Below are 22,817 nucleotides of genomic sequence, written 5' to 3' on the forward strand. Positions count from 1 at the left end.
TAGATATTTTACACATCCAAATGAAGATTGGTGCATGAGAGTATAACAATTACCTAGTAGGCATTTTCCAGCTGCTCCCTTCTTTTCTGGTACTGAAACATCCACTAGTTTAATCCTAAATTGCACAGATGTCCACACACATACCTCAAGACCATTTCACATCCCAAAACATCAACTATCTGCTCTAAGTAATGTCTCACCCTCACTTATAGAATAGACAGCGTATATAATAGTGTAGTGTGATATAAAGATTTTATTGTCATGACTCAGATGGCCATCCCAAACAATGTCAATAAAACCTTTATATCACACCACACCATCATGTACTCACTAAAATGTCATATGAGACAGAAAAACTAGTTTACATTTCTTTTACGGCGGTTTTAAAGTGTATTGGGACTGCTTTGTTGCCTAGACATAATGCAGTACAAACATATAGATGAAACCTTTGTACCATACCAAAATATTATCTATGTGTATATAAATACATCCAAACAGAGAGAGAGAGAGAGAGAGAGAGAGTGTTGAAGTGGGAGAACCTCAGGGAAATGTCCTCCACTGGATAGTGAGGAGAAACTATGGCATTTGCGTATTTAGTAATATAAATTAGATACAAGTTAAATACCTTTTTTGGGATGGCTGCATTAAAGTTGAAACTTTATCATCGAAGAATTTCTTCATAGCAAATCTGTCTAGAGCCTGATCAGCGCTATCAAAACAAAGAAGTAGATACCATGTTATTCCATTTGGGGATGGTCGTGGTTCCACAGGATCAGTGCTATGCCCCACCTTTGGAACAGTCTCTTGGAGAAACCCCTTCAATGTGCCAGACCCAAAAGGAGTCTCATTCTTCCTCCAGGGTCAGCCATGTGGACTCATCACCTCCTTAGACTGAACCTCGGGGGATCCCGCTCTCCTACTTCACACCTGGGATAGACTCCTGATAGAGACTTGTATGCTCCTCAGAGATTAATGCACCTCACCAAGCATTTGCAGTCAAACAAGCAGTGTTGTCAAAACAGTAGGGTTTATTAGTCAACCACAGCACAATATAGGAAGTCCTTAGTTTAGCATAGAGAACTGAAGGTTAAAGCATAGCCCCAAGTCCATTCTGGATAGCCCAGAGCCCAGCCAAGCTGTAGTGAACCCCATTGTTCAAGCTCTGTCTGTCTTTTGGTCTGACCTCCTTCCTCAGATTCCAGGTGAGATCCCCGACTTCTTCCAGCAGCCAACTCTTATCCTCCCACCTCTCCAGTCCTTGGTTCTGGGGAATTGTGCTGAGCTTCCCTGCTGAGAGATGGAGAAATCCATCTCCCTCTGGGCCATTGGTTGCTAGGAGTCAATATGCTGGTGACTGGATTTGCCATTGTTTTTTTGGATTCTCCACTGATATGGGGTCAGCCTCAGCCAGTCCTTTTCCAATGGCTCCTTCAAGCTCAGACAGCTAGGCGACATTCATACCTACATCTCTTAGCCTGCCCTGAGAGCAAACACTCATTTTTCACCCACAGGATAATAATGCAACATATAGGGAAATCTGAGGCACACATAAGAATCATAAAAGTCATTGCCAAAAATTCCTACTTCATCACAGGATTATCTTGGAAATGCAGCGGTTTACAGCTTGAAATGTGCCAAACTACTACAAAATGCCTTCAGTGATTGCCAACCCACCTGCTCACAGGTCAGGTTGGGATAGTTTTTCCACTGCCACCTTTTAATTCCACTCCAAAGGCACTTTCCTCCCTGAGACAAAGCACCTACTTCTCATGTTTAATTATCAGGATTTTGCATTTCTTACACGAATATGCAACATTTGCAATGCAATAGATTTAGCCACGCCCAGGATGCACAATGAACAACAATTTGCTTTTAGCCCCATCAATACAGCTTTCTCTGTGAGCTGCATAGGAGGGTACCTGTATTCCCTCTTTTATATTATGTCACAAAACCTACAACAGCTAATACTGAAGAGAGTAAAAAAAAAGCATCAGAGTTCTGACTGAACTAACAGACATGAAATTACTCTAAGGATTTACTCAGTCCTGGTTTCTTGCTATCTGGTTTACCAGGAGAGGGTGTGCTACAGAAGCAGAACAATCAGGCCTTGGGAAAGAAGTGCTTTGTGCCAGTCAACCATGAATCCCTGGAGATGATTATGGAGCAACAATGGCACGCTGTGAAAGAAGTTTGGTTTTATTTTTGTATAAGATGAGAGTGGCTCTAATGTGGATATTCGGCATATGGGAAGAGAAGGCAGAAGAGCACAGAAAAAATGGGGTCCTCAAGTATCAGACAGAAAACCATGACGATCCCAGCCCCCAAATGAGGGAGACCGTTCCTAATTATTTGTTCCCAAGTATCAAGTTGTGCTCCTTTTGCTGTATATGGGACAAATACATTATCATCATGAGAGTAAATGGATCTGGTAACTGATGCTAATTAACATCCGTGTATAAGGTCTGAAATAACTAGACCCCACGGAACCACAAGTTAAAATCCCATCAGAGTTGGCTTAGCCATGTCGAATCTTCACAGAAGACTTTAAAAACTAAGGAAACCCCCAATTGCCTTCAATGGATGTTGGATCAGGTCCTGTCTTCTCTTCATTGATATTAAAGATCCCATGGCACTTTCCAGAAAAGGACTGCACAAAATTTTTACCTCCTTCCCTACTCCCTGACGCTGGGTACTAATTGATTTGTTGCCCTCCACCAAGGAGGTGATTGCATTTCATTGCTGCTCTATGTGCATAGTGTCAAACGCTTTGGGGTAAGAGGTATTAAATTACATTATATTAGTGGGCATACACACACACACACACACACACACAAATCACCATTTTATGGCATAAAAACAATGAGGAGTCTGGTGGCACCTTAAAGACTAACAGATGTATTTGGGCATAAGCTTTGGTGGGTAAAAACCCCACTTCTTCAGATGCATGGAGTGAAAATTACAGATGCAGGCATAAATATAATGACACATGAAGAGAAGGGAGTTACCTTACAAGTGGAAAATCAGTGTTAACAAGGCCAAATTTTATGGCTTACTATAAGACAACCTGATTAACACTGAACTCTCTTTTTATTCTTTGTTAAAGGCTGTACCTATTGTTCCATCAAGTTTTATGTAGAATTTCTATTCCTTTCCTTAGGGAGTTCTGCTTAAAAACTGATGGCGCAACACGGATTAAGTGATTTAGAGGCTTGTGGAAGAAATCTATTCCTTCCATGGCTATCTACTGCTGAATCACATACATGATCATTTTAAAAAAATGACTAGTTGTTGTGTTCTCCCCCATGTGACACTTATTTAAAGTGATACATAAATACACATTCAATTGTTCTTCACATTTCAAATTCATCTTAATTGGCAAGACAGATGTTCAGTGTGTTTTGCATTATACATCCTCACTAGTCATGCCACCAGGGATCTGAGCATCAAACTCTCATTTTGCAAAGGATTATTTATCCTTATCTGGAAGAACAAAGCTTAACATCTATTAGAGAGAGCATGGTTTACCCCAGTTAAATATGGCTGCACGTAATCTTTCTTGAATTAGAAAACTGGGCATTCATGACCCAGACAACAAAGGCATGGCAACCATACAAGTGTTGGCACAGAACTTTTTTTGTTTTCACTTAGACAAACACTTCAGGAAAATTAGGGATAATGTTTCCTCCCCTAGCTGAGGCATATTCTGGGCTCTGGGCCGGGCTGGTGGTGGTGGTGGTGAGGGGGCTCGGTCATAGATGTAATTTGACTTCTATTTTGGGTGGGCAGGGGCCAGCAGGGCTTGAGCCAGCTCCTCATGGTGGGGTCCATGAAGGGAGTGCCACCTCCACCCCCCAACTCACCTCAGCAGGCCACCCGCCCGTCTGGTTTGTGTGTATGTGTGCGTGTGTGTGTGTGTGTGTGTGCAACCAAAAATTATAACTCAAAGCTGGGAGACTCAGCTCACAACATTTGAAAACAGCTCAAGGTGCAGGGAGTGGGTAGCTAGGGGCTGTGTGCAGGCAGGGGGGCAGCTCAGGGTGCAGGGAGGGGTAGCTAGAGGCTGTGGGCGGGCAAGGGGTAGCTCAGGATGCAGGGAGGGGATAGCTCAGTGCAGGGAGAAGGGTAGCTCAGGGTGCAGGGACAGAGGTAGCTAGGGGCTGTGTGCCAGGAGGGCTCCCCTGCGGTCCCTGTTCCCCGAGGGTTCTGCCAGCCATGGGGCAGAGGCTCCCGTCCAGGAGGCTCTTACCAGCTGTGGGAGCAAAGGGGGCTGGGAGCTGAGAAGCAGCTTCAACCCCCTGCACCAGCAGGAGATGAGGGAACGCCGCTACTGCTTGCTCCATGGCACCAGCCAGAGCAGCAGCTGTCCTGTACTGCCCGGCTCTGGCTTCCCGCCTCTGACCTGGCCAGGGGGCAGGGAGAGAAGGCGGTGGAAGGGGTGTGTGTGGAATTGCCATGCTCTTGCAGTGTAGTTTCGAGTGGGGAGGGGGGACAACACCCCCGTGCCTCCGAACTCTGCCCATGGGGTCAGTGCTTCTGCCCCGGGGGGAGCACCAGGGCTCGGGGCTTCAACACCACAGGTCCTGGCTTCAAGCCCCATGGGAGGTGCTGGGGCTCAGGCTCTGGGTTTTAGTCGCCGAGCCCCACGGCCCCCCCGTTGAGAACCGCTGCTCTAATTCGTTTCCTGAAACACCATTTAAAGAGTAAAGAATGCTAAATTGTCACCCCCAATATCAACAGCATCAAATTACTATTTTATAGCAGTAAAGAGACCCAGTGAGTAGAGCAATAAGAAACTAGCATATTTGTTTAATGAGTAAAATCAGAACAAAATAAAAAAAATTGAGGAAGCCCCCAAAAAACATTTCCCCGAATATGCCATTTGTCACCAGTGCTAAGGATTTCTCACATAGCTTGGACCTGTTGACATATGTACAATATTGACAACCTGGAGATGACTGGGAACTTCCTAGAGCTCTTCCCCCCCACAATTAAATTTAAATACAAGAAGCAAGATTTGGATGGGAGTTGCCATGTATCCTGAAATTCATAGGAAAGTTTCCAGTCTCAGATCCTGCAACCGAGTTGGAAGAATCCTGAATTTACTTCGGGGAGAATGCAACATCAACTGTCATGCCAGGACATCACACCATTGCATCAAGATGTCACGTTGTTGTGTCAGGACACTACTTTGTGGTTTCTTGAGGAGATGCCATAATAATTTGGTGTAATATCACAACACAGATATCATAACACAGCACTGCAGTATCCTCATGACAACTCTTTTGTCCCACAGGATTAAGGTAGGTGAAGTGTTGGTAATCCTTGTCCTGAAGATTAGTTACTCCAGAAACAACTGTATTACTTCATTTTCTAAAGTATACCATTGTACACAACGTAATTAGTGGCATTTCCTAATCATACTGGGTTATTTATCTGAGGACCAGGTTAATGGGAAATATATTAGGTGAAATCATGGCTCCAATGGAGCCAATGCGAGTTTTTCCATTGACTTCAATGGAGTCAGGATTTCACCCATTTTCCACAAATTGAACAGATAATTTGCAGTGCCAGGGCTAGATTCTAATCTTTGCCAGACTGATTTAAATCCAAAATAGCGTCACTGAGATCCTGCTCGAGTTATGGTCTCTGTGAATTACTTTAACAAATTTAAAGACAAGAATCTGGCCAATTTTGATTGAAAGGCAGAAGTAGAAAATTATGTGTGTTCTATTCTTCAGATAGTATGTACCAAATTTCATTTTTTTTTTACAGACAACCAGAAATGCACAAATATCAAGCTCACACTGCAAATCAGTGGCAGAACCAGGAACAGAACCCAGGATTCCTGACTCCCAGTCCTTTGCTCTGGTAGATGCATGTTCCTTCTTAATGAGAGGTGACGAGATGGGGTTCTTGAGACAACCTCTTTATTAAGATGTGCTCTGCACTTTGGAAGAGTTTGGGGATCCCTGCTCTGGTGTGAATATTAGGTCCAGGTTCTGATAGCTTTATTCATAGTGAGTAGCACCTATATTCCAGAAGTAACTCCAGTAAGAGGAAAAATAGTCCAGTGGTTAGAATGCTAGTGGGGCCTGTGGGAATCTTGGGTTCAATTCCTGCTTTGCCACAAACATTCTGTGTGACCCCAGGAAAGTCACTTAGTCTCTCTGTGCCTCAGTCTCCTATCTGTAAAATAGGGATAATAGCACTTCCCTACCTCACAGAGCTGATGCGATGATAAATCCATTAAAGACTGTGAGATGCTCAAATATTACAGTGATGGTAGCCATGTAAGTCCATAATATGGATAGGCAGATTCAAATGGGGATTACTCATGGAGTAAGGTACTACTTCAATGAGTAAAAGTGGAAGAATCTGGTCCTAGTCCAAAGAAATGCCATTCATTTTTTTAGAATTTATAAAAGGGAGGCTTGTAACAGATTCTCATCCACCATGAATAATTTTGAGACACTTCAGCACCATCTGATTGAAACTGGCATGGGTGACAATCGGGCAACCATTGGTTACTGAAATGAAGGGGAAACTTTTAGGGTTTTCCCCCAGCCTTTAAAGATATATAAACACAGTAATTCATTTGCGTTGTTCGTCTCTTACCTGGCAGAAACATTGGTGAAGTGCATATATGATGATATCACTACTCCTATCCTTCCTTTTCCACCCTGTAGGAAAAGAAAGAAACCATAGTTTCTATTATTTAGTATTTACATAGCACCATATGTGGGACTTTGCTGAAAGAAAAAGACATCAGTTCCATCCATTGTGCACATGATGGAATGCTGCTTCACTCAGGTCCTACGCTAAGTTGCAAACAACAATATTTGCATATTACTTTGGCAGTTCTGGTGACTACAGGAGCTCTGGTCTGTCCTTTGTTGCAGTGGTGGAGGAGAATGATGGTCAGTGGCTTTTAAAGACCTTTTAGTTGCAAGCTGGTTGACTTACCACATTGAAAATACCGAGTGAGACTTGGGTGTTGGGTATCCCACTCCTACTGAAACTCAGTAAGCATTGGTACCCAAACTGCTCTGGTGCTCTTTAAAAGTCCCACTCAACTCCTGATTGACCAGTAGCATGTCAAGAGCAAAGAGCCCAGATAAGCCATGGGCCAGCCATGCAGGACTTCTTTTTTTTTTTTTTTTTTATTCAGGATTTTTTATATTTAATTTGAAATCAAAATTAGTGGATTCATTTTTTTCCAGTTTTACCCTAAAAAAAGCTTCCTGAACTAAAGCCCACGAATCAGTTGTTTTATTTCCCTTTCTTTTTTACTACCTCTTACATAGAATGTATTTGTTATACATGGTATTTTTGTGTGTATACCAAGACAAAGCTATAAATTAAAATAAAGAAAACTATGAACAGCAGCAATAACATTCTATCACTTTTTGTTTTGGGCTCATCCAAGACAAGCCTAGACAACTTTGAAATTTCTGGCATGATGTGCTATAAACTATGAATTCTGACAATTTTTTTCTGACACCTGTGATTTATAATAACTACCGCTTAGTCTTCATGGAGTATTTTCATAATGTTTTGAAATCTTATTAAATAGTTTATATGACATATGTACAGTACAAATTGCTGATCAGTCATTCTGGCTAGTTTTAACATGCTTCCAGATTATTCAGCCAACACATTTTGGCTATATCCAGGAAGGATGGTGGTGGGAAGCTTTTAAGATCCCAGGGAAGAAATTCATCAACAGTTATTTTAGAGGGATTTATAACAAATACTCATTGGGACATTTTGTTTTTTACTTCTGGTGTAGTTGTGTTCAGAAAAGTATATATGTAAAAATTAGTCCAGCGTAGTGAAGATATCATTTCCTTTGTCTCTTCCTCATCATGGTGCTGTCATCAGACAGCCCTGCCTGGAGCACCCTTCTGCAGGAGGCTGCAGCACGGCATGTGCCTGCCTCAGTTTCCCTTTCAGGTAACCCAAGGACTCCCCATAAGACTCTCTTGCCTCAATAATATCCTTCTTTGGGGCTAGTTTACTACAAAAACATTGTGCAAATAATCCAAAACATAAGTCTCAAAACAGTCCATTTATTACCCCAGTGCATATAGTCCTTAAAATCTCATGACATGATTGTCTCCATACCACACCTAGGCTCCTCATCAGTCCTCTTCAGATCCTCTGCCAGGACAGCCACCCCAGCCCTCTGAGCTGGAGTTTAACCCCAATCATCACAGCAGGAACCTCCACAGCCTCTTTGCTGAGAGATCACCCTCACCAGGGGAGCATCACTCTATTCCCTAGCCCAATTGCTGTTCTAGCCAGCAGGCAATTCTCCTCTGCCGCTGTTGCTGTCGCTGCCTTCAGTCCTCCAGCCCTGGCTCACTGGCTTGGAGCGGACAGCTGTTAAACCACTCTTGCTCTCCTGCCTTTAGCCTTCCCCTAGGAAGCATCTTCAGGCTCTGGCAGCTCTCATCTCCTGCCAATCTCTGCCTCCCTGGCAGCCTCAACTCATCACATCTCATGCTCTCAGATTCTGGTCCTTCATAGGCCCCAGGTACTGCCCCGCCCTCTTTCTTGGCCAAATGGGAGCACTTGTTCTGGCACAGGGGAGCTAGACCTGCTTCATTTACTGGAGCAGCCCATCCTGTTACAGGCCCCATTTAAGGCTCCAATCCTGCAAATGACAGGAAATCAATGGGACTCCACATAGGCACAAAGTTTGCCCATATGCTATCAACTGCAGAACTGGGAGGAAATATCAGTGGGAGTTTTCCAGTGATTTCAATTGAAGCAAGATCAGGTCCCATATCTGATTAATTTACTGTCAACAAATACCAGCACTGCAAAGCCAGTAAGACTCTAGATGTATTTGCCATCAACAAACCTGCCAACTCACTTCTGATCTCAGGAATATTTACTTTATCTTTATTTCTCTTCTCAGTGAACAAACACTGAGAAGGCAAAACATTACACAACAGTAACAGCACATTAGAGTATTGCAATTATGCAGTTAGTTAGGACCTGTCAGAGCCTGGGCGGTCCTGAGTGCCCTAATTTCCCACTGGCTACAATGGCAGTATGGGATAAATTCACAACAAAATTTAAGTGTTGAGACACTGAGTGTGAAGACATCTAACTTTTAGGAGCCCAGAAAATCTATGGGATTCACAAAGCCTGAGTTAGGTGCTCAGGCTCCCTGTACAATGAATTGGGAGAGATGGGTGCCACAGAATGGGATTCACAGAAGCCAACATGCTGGGCAGTTTTCAGCCTAAATTAGCCAATGGGAAATGCTGACAAGAGGGGTGTGTGCTAAACCCTGCCCCCTCAGGGAGTTCCGTGCCTAAATCCAGGCTGTAGGCAGATGCCTCCTTCTTCCTGGGATTCTTAGCTGTGAACTTTCTCTGGGTGTGCACAAATTGAGGCACCGAGCAAGTTTAGTTCACCTTTCAGCAGAAGCTAAGTGAAGTTTTGTGAATGTCAGTGGGGCCTGATTCTGGGATTTAGGAACCTAAAGTGGCAGTTAGGTGCCTAAATCCTTTTGTGAATTTATCCATATGTCTATACAATATTATTCTAGTCCAAACGGAATGAATAATGTTATCCGTTGTAATCACTGTATGATATATTCAACAACAAAGTACCCAATTTTCAACTTGGGCATCTAAACTAGGTGCCTAAATCCCAGAGATGGAAAGTCAGATGTGCATTTAGGTGACCAAATGCCCACTTTAGGCAACTAAGTAGAGATTTGGACATCTAATGTTTGTGCTCTTAGTGCCTTGATTCAATTGACTAATGGTGATTCTCTGAGGTGCTGTGTGCCCTCAAAGTCCACTAAAGTAAATGAATGTCATATACTATAAGAGGATCCTCAAAAGTTTGACAAGGAGATGGACTAAATACACTCAACAATGGTGTTCAGCTTTGATATATATACACCTCACTACATATTACTTCTAAGCATACAAGCCTGGATTTATCAGGCCAGAGCACTGGCTGGTCTAACTCGGCATAGTTAATGGCTTTAAGCCCCTTTATACCAGCTAAGCATCTGGCTCATTATGTTTTCAATATTAAAACGGCTGCAAAACTGTTAATTATAACTTTTCTTGTTATGATAAAGTATAAAAAATTGAACGTCATAAATATACTCACTACATGGCACACTTACTCTGCAATGGATCACCACCACATGCTGAGGGTCGCTGTTCAACCATGATTCCATAGCCTTGCAGATGGTGCACATCTTATCAAGGGGAGGTGCATGAAGGTCAGGCCAACCCACATCCATAATCTGGAATCAAGCAAAACTACTTCATTTTCCATTTACAAGGTACTCTTTAACATTATTATCGTATACAATCCTATGCCAAAATGTGCTGTGATGGTAAAGGTTCCTGCTATTTTCTAACAGAAAAATCTGTGCTTCACGGAACCATGGTGATATTTCATTATTTAAAATGCCTTTTTGTCATATAAACAAAACATCTTTACAGACCTCCCAAAACAGCAGGGGGAGGAGGGATAAATTATTATTATTATTAGCATACATGAGCTTTCCATGCAAGTATTAACAAATCTTATTCAACACTACAGCTGACTGAGAATTTTTTTTCCAAAATGTACTTTGGTTAATCAAAACTGAAACTCTGTGTAGGAAAGGGTTGGCTTTGTGAAATTTCCCATTGAAAAAAAATAAAACAGTTGTCAAAATGTCCCACTTCAACATTTTCTAAACAAAAGTTCTGGAGTTTTTTTGGTTCAAAATTAGTTTTCATTTGGAAATTCATGTTAATTCATAGTAAAAATAAAATAAAACAAAATAAAATAAAATAATAGGTCAAAATACAAGTCTTTAGAAATTGTTGAAACAAAATGGTTTGATTGATCCCAACTTTTTTTTTGGTGGTGGAGGGGAGAGGAGGAGGGAGTTGGTTTGTGAAAATATCAGACTTTTCATCTTGATTTGAGATAGGAAAAAATTTCAAAATCTTAAAATTTCCTGGGATAGGAAAACGGTTTCCTTCCCAGCTCTATTAATAACCTGTATTTCCTGCCTTTAAAGGAACTAGTTTTCTTTTGGTCAACTTCTCATCATTATCTGTGTATTTATCTTGTTCAAATTCCAAAAATAGTAAGCCAACTAAATCCTACGCATTCATTAACATGTGATAAAAACTGCCTGTGTGTTAAAAGGTCAGACTTCAAATGTCTTAACTATGTTTTCTCAGCAGTAATCTGAACCCCTGCTAGGTTCAAACAATATTGCTGCTGTAACTGTAGGTCTGTGATGGTATGGGCCAAGGGTGGCTGTTGAAAGTTGAAAGTTTGGCTGTTGAACCTGCCAAAGTTCTTAAACATGGGAATGAGCTCAAGTCCCAGACATATATTCAACCCCTTACACCTACCATCTCACTCCAAAGAAAATGTTATAACAAATGAAGATAAAAATGGGGGGCCGGGGGGGGGGGGGGCTATGAGGCAGAACAAAGAAAATGCCAACAACTTTTGTTCTCCTAATTACATTGCCATTGTTCACAGATGCAATTATGAAGAGAGGAAGGCAAATCCACAAAACATGAGGTTATGTTGAACTGTGAGTTCATCAATTTCAGTACATTAAGGTTTACATAGCAAAGGAGCATTATATGGCCATAAATATTCCATGGGCACACATATAATGTAGACCTGACATTAAAACCACAGAAATCAGTGGGAATCTTTTCATTGACTTCAATGGACTTTGGATCAAGGTCTTATTTGCAAAGCTAAAGAAAACAATGGAAACAACTTTGTAAAGCATAGACCTGACATGCAAGAAGTCACAACACTCAAAATTAAAGGGGAGGCGTCTTTGGTTTTCTAAACTCTTCCTAAAATTGTCATTTCATTGTGTACATCAAAGCTTGTATAGTTTGAAGGCTCATGGCAGCCCATTTATGCTGTATTTAAGTCTAGCAAGTGAGGTATGTTATGATCAAAACCAATACCTTTGGGTTAAGCTTGGTAAGGTCATATCTTTTTTCAGAAAGGTTTAACACCTGTTCAAGAAGAAGAAAAAAGAAAAAAGTATGAGATCTTGATGTTGAATTTCTTTTGTGGTAAATCACTGTATCCAAAATACATTATAAGAAAGTTAAATGACAGGGGAGGGCCTTCAGATTTTTCAGTCACTTAAGATAACCAAATTATTAGCTGAAGTTAGATAAGTTTAGCATTTGCAGTATTCGGGGTATTTCCCATAGTAAATTCAGGAAAGTATAATGGGAAACTACATATGCTGAGGAAATGTATGTAACAATTAAAATTTTCAAATTTATTATAGTCATTATATATAATGTAAGATTATAAATAGTATTATGCCTTATGCTTAGCAATCTTATTATACTACAAAAGTTCTTCTGATTCCTACATTGTGGGTTGTTTTTTTGGTTGGTTGGTTGGTTTTAAAGAATTGACCAAGATTTAAAAAAAATGGGTGCCTAAAGACAGGTTCCTAAGTCCATTTTTAGGCACTTAAGTGCCTCAACTTTCAAAAATACTGAGCACCCAAAGAGATCCCATCAGGGCCGGCTCTACTGTTTTTGCCGCCCCAAGCAGCGCGGGGCCAGTCTGTGTGCCGTTAGGGCGGCACGCACGTTTCCGCGGCGGTTGCAATTCGGCGGCAGCTTCTGTCTTCGGCCGGAAGACAGAAGCCGCTGAATTGCTGCCCCGGGCAGTTGAACACAGAAGCTGCCGCCGAATTGCCGCCACCACGGAAACGTGCGTGCCGCACTAATGGCACACAGACTGCCCCCACCGTCTGCGGCGGCAATTCGGCACGCTGCTTGGGGCAGCAAAAACACATGGACTGCCGCCCCTTGCAGATTGCTACACCAAGCACCTGCTTGGAACGTTGGTGCCTGGAGCCGGCCCTGGATCCCATTAAAGTAAGTGGAAATATTGGCCATATATTTTTCTTACGTGAAAATATTTTGATATTGAAATAAAGGTAAGAGAAACTGTTAAGTTTAAAACTAGTTCAATGTATGTACCAGTTACTAGTGATTAAGAACCTAAAATAGTTGTTTTCTTGAGAATTATGCTGTTCCTATGTGTTGGTACAGTGCCTTGCACTTTTTAGGGAGTATTACAACATACATAAATAATAAAACTATTAATAACAATGTGCACTTTAATAGAATAAGTGTAAAACTTTGCGTATATACTATGAAATAATGTATGCATGTGCATTAATGAATATGTCACTAATGATACATATATAATGTTCTTTTCTTCTGAAGGATTGTGTGTTGTGTTTATATTTTGAAATTACTGATGAAAAATAGCACTTATTTAGGGACAGGACTGTGGTTCTTTTGTTATGATGAAATCTGCATTTCTTTGTATTTGATATGATTTTTTTTTAATTTTGTAGGAGGTATACGATTTATGATTCCTTAACTATTCATTTTCTGGCTTTAAAGAGCTTGGGTGTTTTAAGGATGTGATAGATAAGTATTTGTTGTGGAAAGAAATTGTCAGTGCAATTGCACTATGTACAAACAATACATCAGCCCAATATTTGTTTCCTTGGTCACTGAGAAGATTCATTGCTGACAAGGCTGTCAATATAAGACACCCTTTCTATTGGTTCTTTCTTTTCTCCCTAGATCCAGTGATTCCCAATTCATGTCTAGTTTTCAAATAATGGCAATTTCTTACACATTTTATTATTTCTGCCTTTGAAACATCCTTGTTGCGTGAGCCTGTCAAAATCTATTAGTGTTTATAAAAACTTATTGTCATGGAACTCTACCAGAGCACTGTACGTGAATTTGAAAACATCACTGAGGTTGCTGGGGGATAGTTACTAAAATCTACTTATGTTTGGAATTTTGTGATATCAGGTGATTTCACTGAGCTGACAAAGGGGGACACAAAAAAAAGTTAGACACTTCACAGAAATTTTAAAAGTGCCATTTTTGAACTCTTTTAATTTTAAAAAAGTACTTCATTTTTTCAACCATTTTAGAACAAATTTTATGGATACAAAGTAGGGCCAAAATCAGCCTTAGCTAGGGAGACGCTATCAGCTCTCCATAATAATTACAGATGTGCAGAGCTGGGACTAAAACCCCAGTCTTCGATCTCCAAGACACAAGTCTGCTACTTGAGCTAAAGAAAGAGGGCTGTAACTGTTAACTATAGAAGAACCTTCCCTGTTCTTTCCAATATGCAACAACTGAATAGAGGACAACTTGCTCATGCAAACATACAATACTCCATCCTGGCCCCCATTGACATTAATGGCCAAAAATTCCCATTGGCACTAATGACAGCAGAATGGTGCCAATAACTCATAAAGAAATCAAAGGGAGAAAGATTGGGCTCAAAACTACCCCCAACAAAAAGCATTTATAACTTTGCTTACATTTCTACAAATACAGGCTCTGTTACCATCTGTCTTGGATGGTTTAGACACAACAAATCCTGCATCTTGGCAGGGGGGTAGATTATATGACCTTTGTGGTCCCTTTTAACTCGATGATTCTATGACACAAGAATGTGCTTAAGCATGTGTTTAACTTTAAGCACGTTAGTGCTCTCCATGACTTCACTGGGACTATTCACACGTTAAGTGTTTTGCTGGACTGGTGCCATAGCTGGAATGCAAATTTTCAAGGATATTAAATGATATAGAAAATTTGAAGGGGTTCAAAAAAGCCATTTTTGAAACAGAGGGAGACAAAGAAACCTTAGACAAAAGTGGTAATTTTATAACGGACTATAACTGCAAAATGGGTTGCAAAATTTTCTTCAGACTTTGCAAATACATTTTCCTTTATTTCCAGAGCAAGTCTGGCAATTTTCCAACCAAACCAATATATTTCCCAAGCCAAAGTTATAGGAAGCCTAAACCAATTGGTAATTGTTGGCAAACTTAGCTATGGAGAGGTTATGGCCCTTTCCTAACACAAAATGGAATTAGTATAAATGTAACAGTGGGTTTTTTTTGTGATGTGAACACATCTAATAAGAGTTAGATAGCTGGACCAAGACCACCAGCCTATTTCACGTATACCAAAATACAGCATCACATGACAATGACAGTTGATCTGGGCTGACTTTGAAACACTGACTTAGGTGAAATGCTTTGCAAAGCATTACAATTTTGTGTCAGAGAGACCACTGGTTGGCTTACAGGAAAGTTGATGTGACAAAAGATTCATAATTGGTAGTACTGCAAGCACAGCCTGAGTCCAATCATTGCTATACAATGCAGTTGGGATAAATAAATGTGTTGTGAGTGAATGAATGCGGAGGGCTGGTGTTCTTGGGATGGAATAACAATGCAAGCTAGCTGCTGCAGTAATTTTACCCTCCTGAAGTTGTGGATTTATTCTAATAGTTTACACATGTCAGCTAAAAATAACTTCAATTAACAGCAGAGATTTTGGCCCTGATTTATAAGCACACAGAGAGAGACAGTGATACCACAGGGTTTAAATGTGCTAAGCAGAAAACACCACACAGCATGAGAGAATAACAGTTTTGGTCATCATAAAAGATCGTGCATGTGGAACCCATTAGAGGTTTGTCCGGGACCTTATATTTTTTAATAGAAAATAAGTAATGGGGAAAAAATGCATCTAAATTAAGTCAATGAAAGAGACAAAACACACTAAGAGCAACCTTTATGTGCTGTTTCACAATCAACAGTGGAGCCAGCCAAGGCGGGGGGGAGGGTGGTCAGAGATCATCAGAACCCAAGTTGCAGCTGCTAGAAAAATGCATTCCATGGTGAGGCATCTGGATCTTGTAGGAATGAGTTTTACTCAGTGAGAACTAACCCTACAATTTTTCTGTTGCAAATGAACATGATGCTCAAAGAGTATACTGCCTTGCCGTCAACAAGAAGGTGGCTTGCATCTGTTTCCTTGTTTGACTGAATGTAAAATGCTGGGCAGCTGTCACTTGCACTGGTGTAAATGTGAACTAGATAGGCTTTGGTGGAATTACATCCAACTTACATTGGCGTAAGTGAGCCTATATTGGGCTCTGTTATTAAGGATATCAGATCAGCCATCGTACAGCAAATAGGGTAAAACTGAATTACACATAGCATATCCAAACAGGATTAATCTGCACTTACCAGGTAATTATCTCCATGTTTGGATTTGAGCATTCGGGTTACATCTTGCAGGTTGTGCACATATGTTTCCTCTGAACAGCTGGCAGGGAAGGATACAGCAATGATCCGCTCAGTGATGTAAGTCAGGTCAAGTTCATAGCCCTCCTCCATAATGTGATCAAAGTCTGCACTTCTGCGAAGAATCCGATGTGGCAGTTTGGGGAGCGGGGAGAAGGGTGAGTGTGACAAGAAAATAGAAAGTTAATGAGCAGAAATTTCATCCTGGACTCATACTAGGGAATCAGTCAGTATTTATGGTTCCTGATATTTTCATCGAAATTGCGGTTCATAAACAGCTTATAAAACAAAATTTATTCAGGCCTTTAAGCAACTGGCAGCTGGCCAAAAGAGAGTTCATTACTGTGCCACCTATAAAAGCCCAGGCCTATATATGCAGTGCTATGGAAAGGTAGAAAAATGAATACAATTGAATTTGTTCTATCCCCAACAGGAGAAAATCCAGGTGTTACAGACATGCAGAGACTCATGGCTGCAATAATCTCTCGCTCTTTCTTTGGGGCATCACAAACACTGTCTTTAAGTGGTCTCTAAAATCGCTCATGTATACAACATGATTAAATCTGCCCTAAGTTATACAGATATGAATTTAGAAACTGCATTAACTTCAAGAGAGTAAATGAAGTCAGAATTAGGTTTAATTTCTCCAATAGTTTGGCCTACAAGTACTTCTTCACTGTCATAAACAACTCATAGAAACTATCCACATGTTTCTAATGAATAGAGTTAGAGGCATCCTTTTTGAATGCCATGTCCAAACAGGCTACAGGAAAAGCACTGGAGTTATAGCACACGTTATTTTGTTCTTGCCATTTATTTACTTTGAACATGGACCAAAAAGAACCACAGTAAAGAGTATGTAAAATATCCTTTCCTTCTCCTCACTGCTTTGGCCCAGGTTAATCGTGAAAAGGGTTGTTGCCATATAATGGCTAGTTAGCAGCTGCAGCTAAATAATACTTAGGACTTGTTTAGAGATTTACATCTTCAATACACTGCAAATACATTAATCCTCTTCACATGCTCGTGAAGAACATAGATTAATATTATTAACTCTATTTTATCTATAGACTTGCTCAAGGCCACACTGCAAGTCAGGGGGAAGAAGGAGGATAGAAGTCAGGAGTTCCTAGCTCCCTACCAGTATTCAGCCCAAGAGAACAGGTGTCCACACTGTCAATCCTACCACCACAAAAGGGCACCCTTCTTGGCAGCATTTCAGTCGATAAGCTCTTTGGGACAGCTCTTCCTATGTCTGTAAAGTGCCTAACACATTTTAAGTGCTACTGTGATGCAAATAATAAGCTGAGTATTTGCTGGCCATGGAAAGTGAACTCTCTTACCCTTATGGTGGGTCCCTTCACTGGATTGGATTGAGGCACACTAGCAGAGTGGGATATTATCTTGGACTGCAGCCTGTGAGCAATCTGGTCTGGATAAATAACTTCTGTGCTGTCAGTCTGTCACCTTTCATGAGTCCCAACTTTACTTTTGGTGAAAGACATCCCTGTGCAAAGGCCCAGGACAAAGTCTATGCAGAACTTAACTCCCAGTTGGGCCCCCCGGAAAGGGTGAATTTTACCCTTAAAGAAAACAATCTGCCTTTAGATCTGTGTAATTAAAGTTGTATTGAAGAAGCAGCATGAAAGATAAATGAGAATAATACGATGCTTAAGGTGACTTGTGGTAGTTTTACCTGTAGGAAAATACTCAGCTTATCGGGTATTTTGCATATGTCCAGTAAAAGATCACTCTACAACCTTAATAAGAAAATGTTATGGCCTATGCCTTTCATAGACAACAACTGGAATGTCTTTATATATGACTTTAACCTGCCGAAGATGCCATGCATAGGAGCAATTAAAAACAGCACAACAGTACTGTGCGATAATACAGCAAAACCATTACGGAAATACTTACTGTGATACTTTGTCACAACAGAAAGATGAGCTTTTTGAAAAACTGCCGGAAGTCTGAAACAAACAAACCAACAGAGTGATCAGCTCAGTAATTTCCGTGGTACGACAAAATCAACATGGCTACTTCTTAATTTCACAAAATGAAGTTTCCCGCTATGAAAAAAATAAGAAAATTCTTTTGTAATAAATAAATCCCACTTGCAAATGGGAAATCCCATTGAAATTCGTTGGAATTCAGGTGCTTAGTCACCTTAAGATCCTTTGAAAATCCCAGCACAAATTGCTAAGTGCATTTGGCTTCAACCAAAATGATACTTAAACTATTATGAGGCCCTCAAAAACAGTACAGCATCACCATGCTCCTCCTACTTTCCCAGCAATGATTTACAAGAGGACTCCCAACACATCTTCCTCCTATAGAAGCAAAATGAATTTATTCCTGTTTTGGATGCCTTTATTTTCATTACAGAACATGGTGTTCAAGGACAGGCACAGAGGAAGGTGAATTTAATCACAAGAGTTGCATAGTGTTAATGCATCTATCTTTAGAGATCTGCCTGGGCAACCCAATGACAAATTCTCACAATAATCCTCCATCAACAGAATGGTAAACTACAGTAATAATGGGATCAAACAATGCGCCCCCCCCCCATTTCTAGTCCATTGCCAAAATATGTCATGTCATAACATCATTTGAAGCCTGTTTTGACCATAATTTCAAACATAACGGAAATGTACTATGTACTAAACATTACCAGGGCATATCATAATCCTTACACAAACCCTTATTACTTCACGCAAGTTGCTCCCCTGCTGAAAATGAAGGCTTGTTTGCCTTACACATTCAGAATCTCTGGTAGGGCTTAAATTGTTGCAGAAAGATTAGGGGAGTTTAAAGATTTGAGGTCTGGATTTCTATTTCTGGTGTGCTAGAGCCAGAGTTTTGGTACGAGCCCATTGATTGCAAAAATATTTCCTTGTTATCAATTGTTTCATGGAAGGGATGATATGAGCAAGAGGAATATGTTATGAATAACTCCCTTATAATTGTTACATATATGTAATATGCATAAATTAATTTAAAATAAAGTGGTCTTAATCAAATTTGCTTTGCAGGAAAATTCACACCTTGAGAGATGGCCCCTTCATTTTGTAAGAATATAACAGTTATACTGACTAGGTACTAAAGTGTCAAATTTTACTTCTAAGTTAAAAATTATTTGTTAACATACAATAATTATGAAATACGAATATATGGAACAGTTCAGACTTTGTCCTGCCCTTATATGCATGTGAGCTTGGGATAAAGTATATGAATCACTAATAAATATTTATAAAGCAGGGGTTTCTCACCCATCTCCTGCCTTTGATTTGCATGTATAGTACAGAAGAGTGCGCTATAAACCTGTGAGTCAGGATACAGACTGGAATTCAGACCACCTGAGCCAACATAACTTTTGTATGTCCGTACTCATGAATAGATTGATTTATGCTAGGATGGGTTTGTGGCTGTAGGATCTTTTATAGAAGAAAAAGACAAAAAAAGAGTTTTGAGACACCACTCCTCAGTTCAAATGCATCACATAACAAAAGCAGGTAACCTCCAACACACACCCAAATGTACATAACTGGCATGTGTCTTTTCCAAAATTTCTAGTGATGAGCTGCTTTGAAGAATTTTAAACAAGTCTGAATAGTAGCGTGTCAATGTGTATGAGAGATACACAGCACTTGGGACCTGATTCTGTGAGATGCTGAATGCAACCTGTAATGTACTGAACATTCACACCTTCCATTATCTTCAGTGGTGAGAGCTGAGGCAGCTTAGCGCATTGCAGGCCGCTCTCAATCCCTTTCAGAATCAACCTTTTAACATAGATATTCTCAATTAATGAGTGTTTTGAAAGTGCCTAGTACACAGAGGGTGCTGCCATACGTAAATTATAAATAATCATAATAATAGAATCCCTGCCCACAATCAGTCTTTCAAGTAGAGGAGACATTAGCTGAATGTGTTTCTATTTCAGTTGCATGGCTCACTGACGGCCAGCCAGCAGGTACACTGAGCACCTTACTGAGTGTTTCCACCAACGTTGATAAATGTAATAACTAGTCTCACTTAAATATGAGTGGTCAGTTAGCTATGGTTTCATTTCTCTGTATGGGTTTTCCTTTGCTAAGAAGAAAGTGATACAATGAAACTTTATTCCACTTATTTGTAGCATATAAACTGGACATTAATATAGCTCTCACAATAAAACAAACAAAAAAATCCCATTAGGGACATCTGTACTTAATTGCATGCATGCTATCAAGCTGAAAAGCAGTGTATTCCTTTCTGCTGCATGCACCGTATTGGCGGTTTGTGCCAATTTCTATAACTTAACAGCTGGAATCGCTTAATATGGAAAATTTCAGTGCTGTTTGTGAAATTCTCTCCAAGTACCTATAATGTAGTTTATTTTTTTTAAATCTGACTGACTCTCTGTTTAAAGCAAAAGCTTTTAAAGTCCTTAAATTTGGTCCGGGTATCATGTTTTATTGCACAATATAAGGAATTGTGATACCGTATAAGCTGTCATGGTGGATACATAAACATAAGAAATTGTGAAAACTCCCCACATTCCCCTGAATTGTCAGGCAGAGACTCTAAAAGAGATTTCAGTTCACCATGTGAAACTTTCCATCATTTTAATATGGTGGACAGCATGTGATAAATTGCTCTTACCCATTTACAATGTCAAGGTCACCCTGTACATTACATGTTGATTCTTTATAGTCAATGATTTGTTTGCAGATGGCAAGGAGCCAGGGAAATACCCTCACATCCCTATACGCCCTCTAACGTATCTTTTCCCCCAGCATTATTCCCTGATACAATCATTTCTGAGCCAAGCAACGTACCTTTCCCTCATGTTTCTATTTTTCCTATGGTCTGATATGCTAAATATATTATGACACACTGCATACATAGTTCCACACTCTGAGACATTTTTGTGGCTACCTTATTTCTTGGGATTTCACAAATTAATCTCTGTAATACAGAGCCTCGAGAGCTATCATGAATTTCAAAATACCACGAGGGCAAGATATTTATCGAACGGTATGGCAGGCAATGCATACATCTTGGAAAATGTGCTATTGTGCTCAAACACTGATGAAATGCACAGATTTGTCAAGTTTTGTAGGAATATGGACCACACAATATGACACCAAGTCTATAAGGATGTCTTCCTAATCTGATTTCTTGACAACAGATGTTCTGCAAAACAAGCACTGCTCTACTATGCCCTCTGACCAAATCTGGACTGAGTAGCCAATTAAACAATGCACTTGAACTTATGAAACAGTTTTCTTTTTTTTTAATCTTTCTTTTTATTGTTTTTATATAAAATATAAACACAATGAAAAAAATATATAAATACATGCATAAGATGGAAATACCCTATAAATAACAAAATTCAGTGTTTGTTATTTGTTAAACCTGGAAAAAAAAAAACTAACAAACAAACCTGAACCCATAAAGGTCATGCAGGGCGTCAATTGTTGAAGTGACTAAACAGATAAATAAGTGAGAACATAACTTATGAGTATTGGGGACTAATATATACTAAACTGCAAATTTATGCAAGAGTTTCATGTGCGATCAGACATCCTCATATTTTTTCCAAGCATTTCTATTAGACAAGGTCATTGATTCCATTAATACGGTAGTAGAGAGTTCACTAAGCCAATCTGTGTATGAGGGAGGAATTGTAGATTTTCTCAAAATAACTTTGGCACACTAAATTAGTTACTGCAATCCATTTCTTAACGTTAACTGGTAATACCAACTCATTCAGCGTCGCCAACATACACAAGGTTGGAGAAGGAAAAATAGCAACACAACATTTTTGAGAGAGCACTGAATATGGTATTCCAGAACACATGCATTTTTGACAGGTATAGAGGATGTGTGAAAGGTTGGCATGGGGCTGTTTGCATTTCCATCATTCACTGTGTGTTGCCAATCTAGCCTTAATATTCTGGAATCCAGTAATACCTGTTTATTATCTTGTTCTGGAAGAATCACAAGGATAAAGAACTTGAAGCATCTTTCACATTAAGCCAGATATCCTCCCAGGTTTCTGTTGTGATAGTAAAGTTAAGTTCTCTTTCCCATTTTTCTCTGAGACTCAGATTGGGAGGGTAATTCAAAGTATTAAGCCACCTATGAATAATTCCTACAAAGTGACTTTTGTTTCCATATTTCTTAATATGTTCTTCTAGAGGTGAGAGAGTTGAAACAGACCAATTGTTTCCTACTCTTGCATGAATTCTTGAGCATAGCTTCTGAAAGAAGGAACTGAGCCCTGGTCTAAACTACGAGTTTAGGTCGAATTGAGCAGCATTAGGTCGATTTAACCCTGCACCCGTCCACATGACCAAGCCTGTTTTGTCGATTTAAAGGGCTCTTAAAATTGATTTCTGTACTCCTCCCTGGCGAGGGGTTTAGCGCTAAAATCAACCTTGCTAGGTCGAATTTGGGGTAATGTGGATGCAATTTGACGGTATTGGCCTCCGGGAGCTATCTCTGAGTGCTCCATTGTGACTACTCTGGACAGCACTCTCAACTCAGATGTACTGGCCAGGTAGACAGGAAAAGCCCCGGGAACTTTGGATTTCATTTCCTGTTTGGCCAGCGTGGCGAGCTCATCAGCACAGGTGAGCATGGAGTCCCA

At 40.2% G+C, this 22,817-nt stretch overlaps 1 protein-coding gene across 1 annotated transcript in view; it reads right to left on the bottom strand.

Moving 5' to 3' along the window:
* The window catches only part of LOC112109441 (tensin-3), a 352,165-nt gene that overhangs the window by 144,245 nt on the left and 185,103 nt on the right, over window positions 1-22,817 (bottom strand). Inside the window, exons 7-12 of the mRNA XM_026654112.2 lie at window positions 18,098-18,150; window positions 16,121-16,292; window positions 11,976-12,026; window positions 10,157-10,279; window positions 6,616-6,680; window positions 626-709 (exon numbers count right to left, since the gene is read on the bottom strand). Of these exons, the coding sequence (XP_026509897.1) occupies window positions 626-709; window positions 6,616-6,680; window positions 10,157-10,279; window positions 11,976-12,026; window positions 16,121-16,292; window positions 18,098-18,150 (548 nt within the window). The remainder of the gene's footprint in view (window positions 1-625; window positions 710-6,615; window positions 6,681-10,156; window positions 10,280-11,975; window positions 12,027-16,120; window positions 16,293-18,097; window positions 18,151-22,817) is intronic.

Source organism: Terrapene carolina, unplaced genomic scaffold (genome assembly GCF_002925995.2).
Source record: "Terrapene carolina triunguis isolate 2854851 unplaced genomic scaffold, T_m_triunguis-2.0 Scaffold180, whole genome shotgun sequence".
NCBI lineage: Eukaryota > Metazoa > Chordata > Testudines > Emydidae > Terrapene > Terrapene triunguis.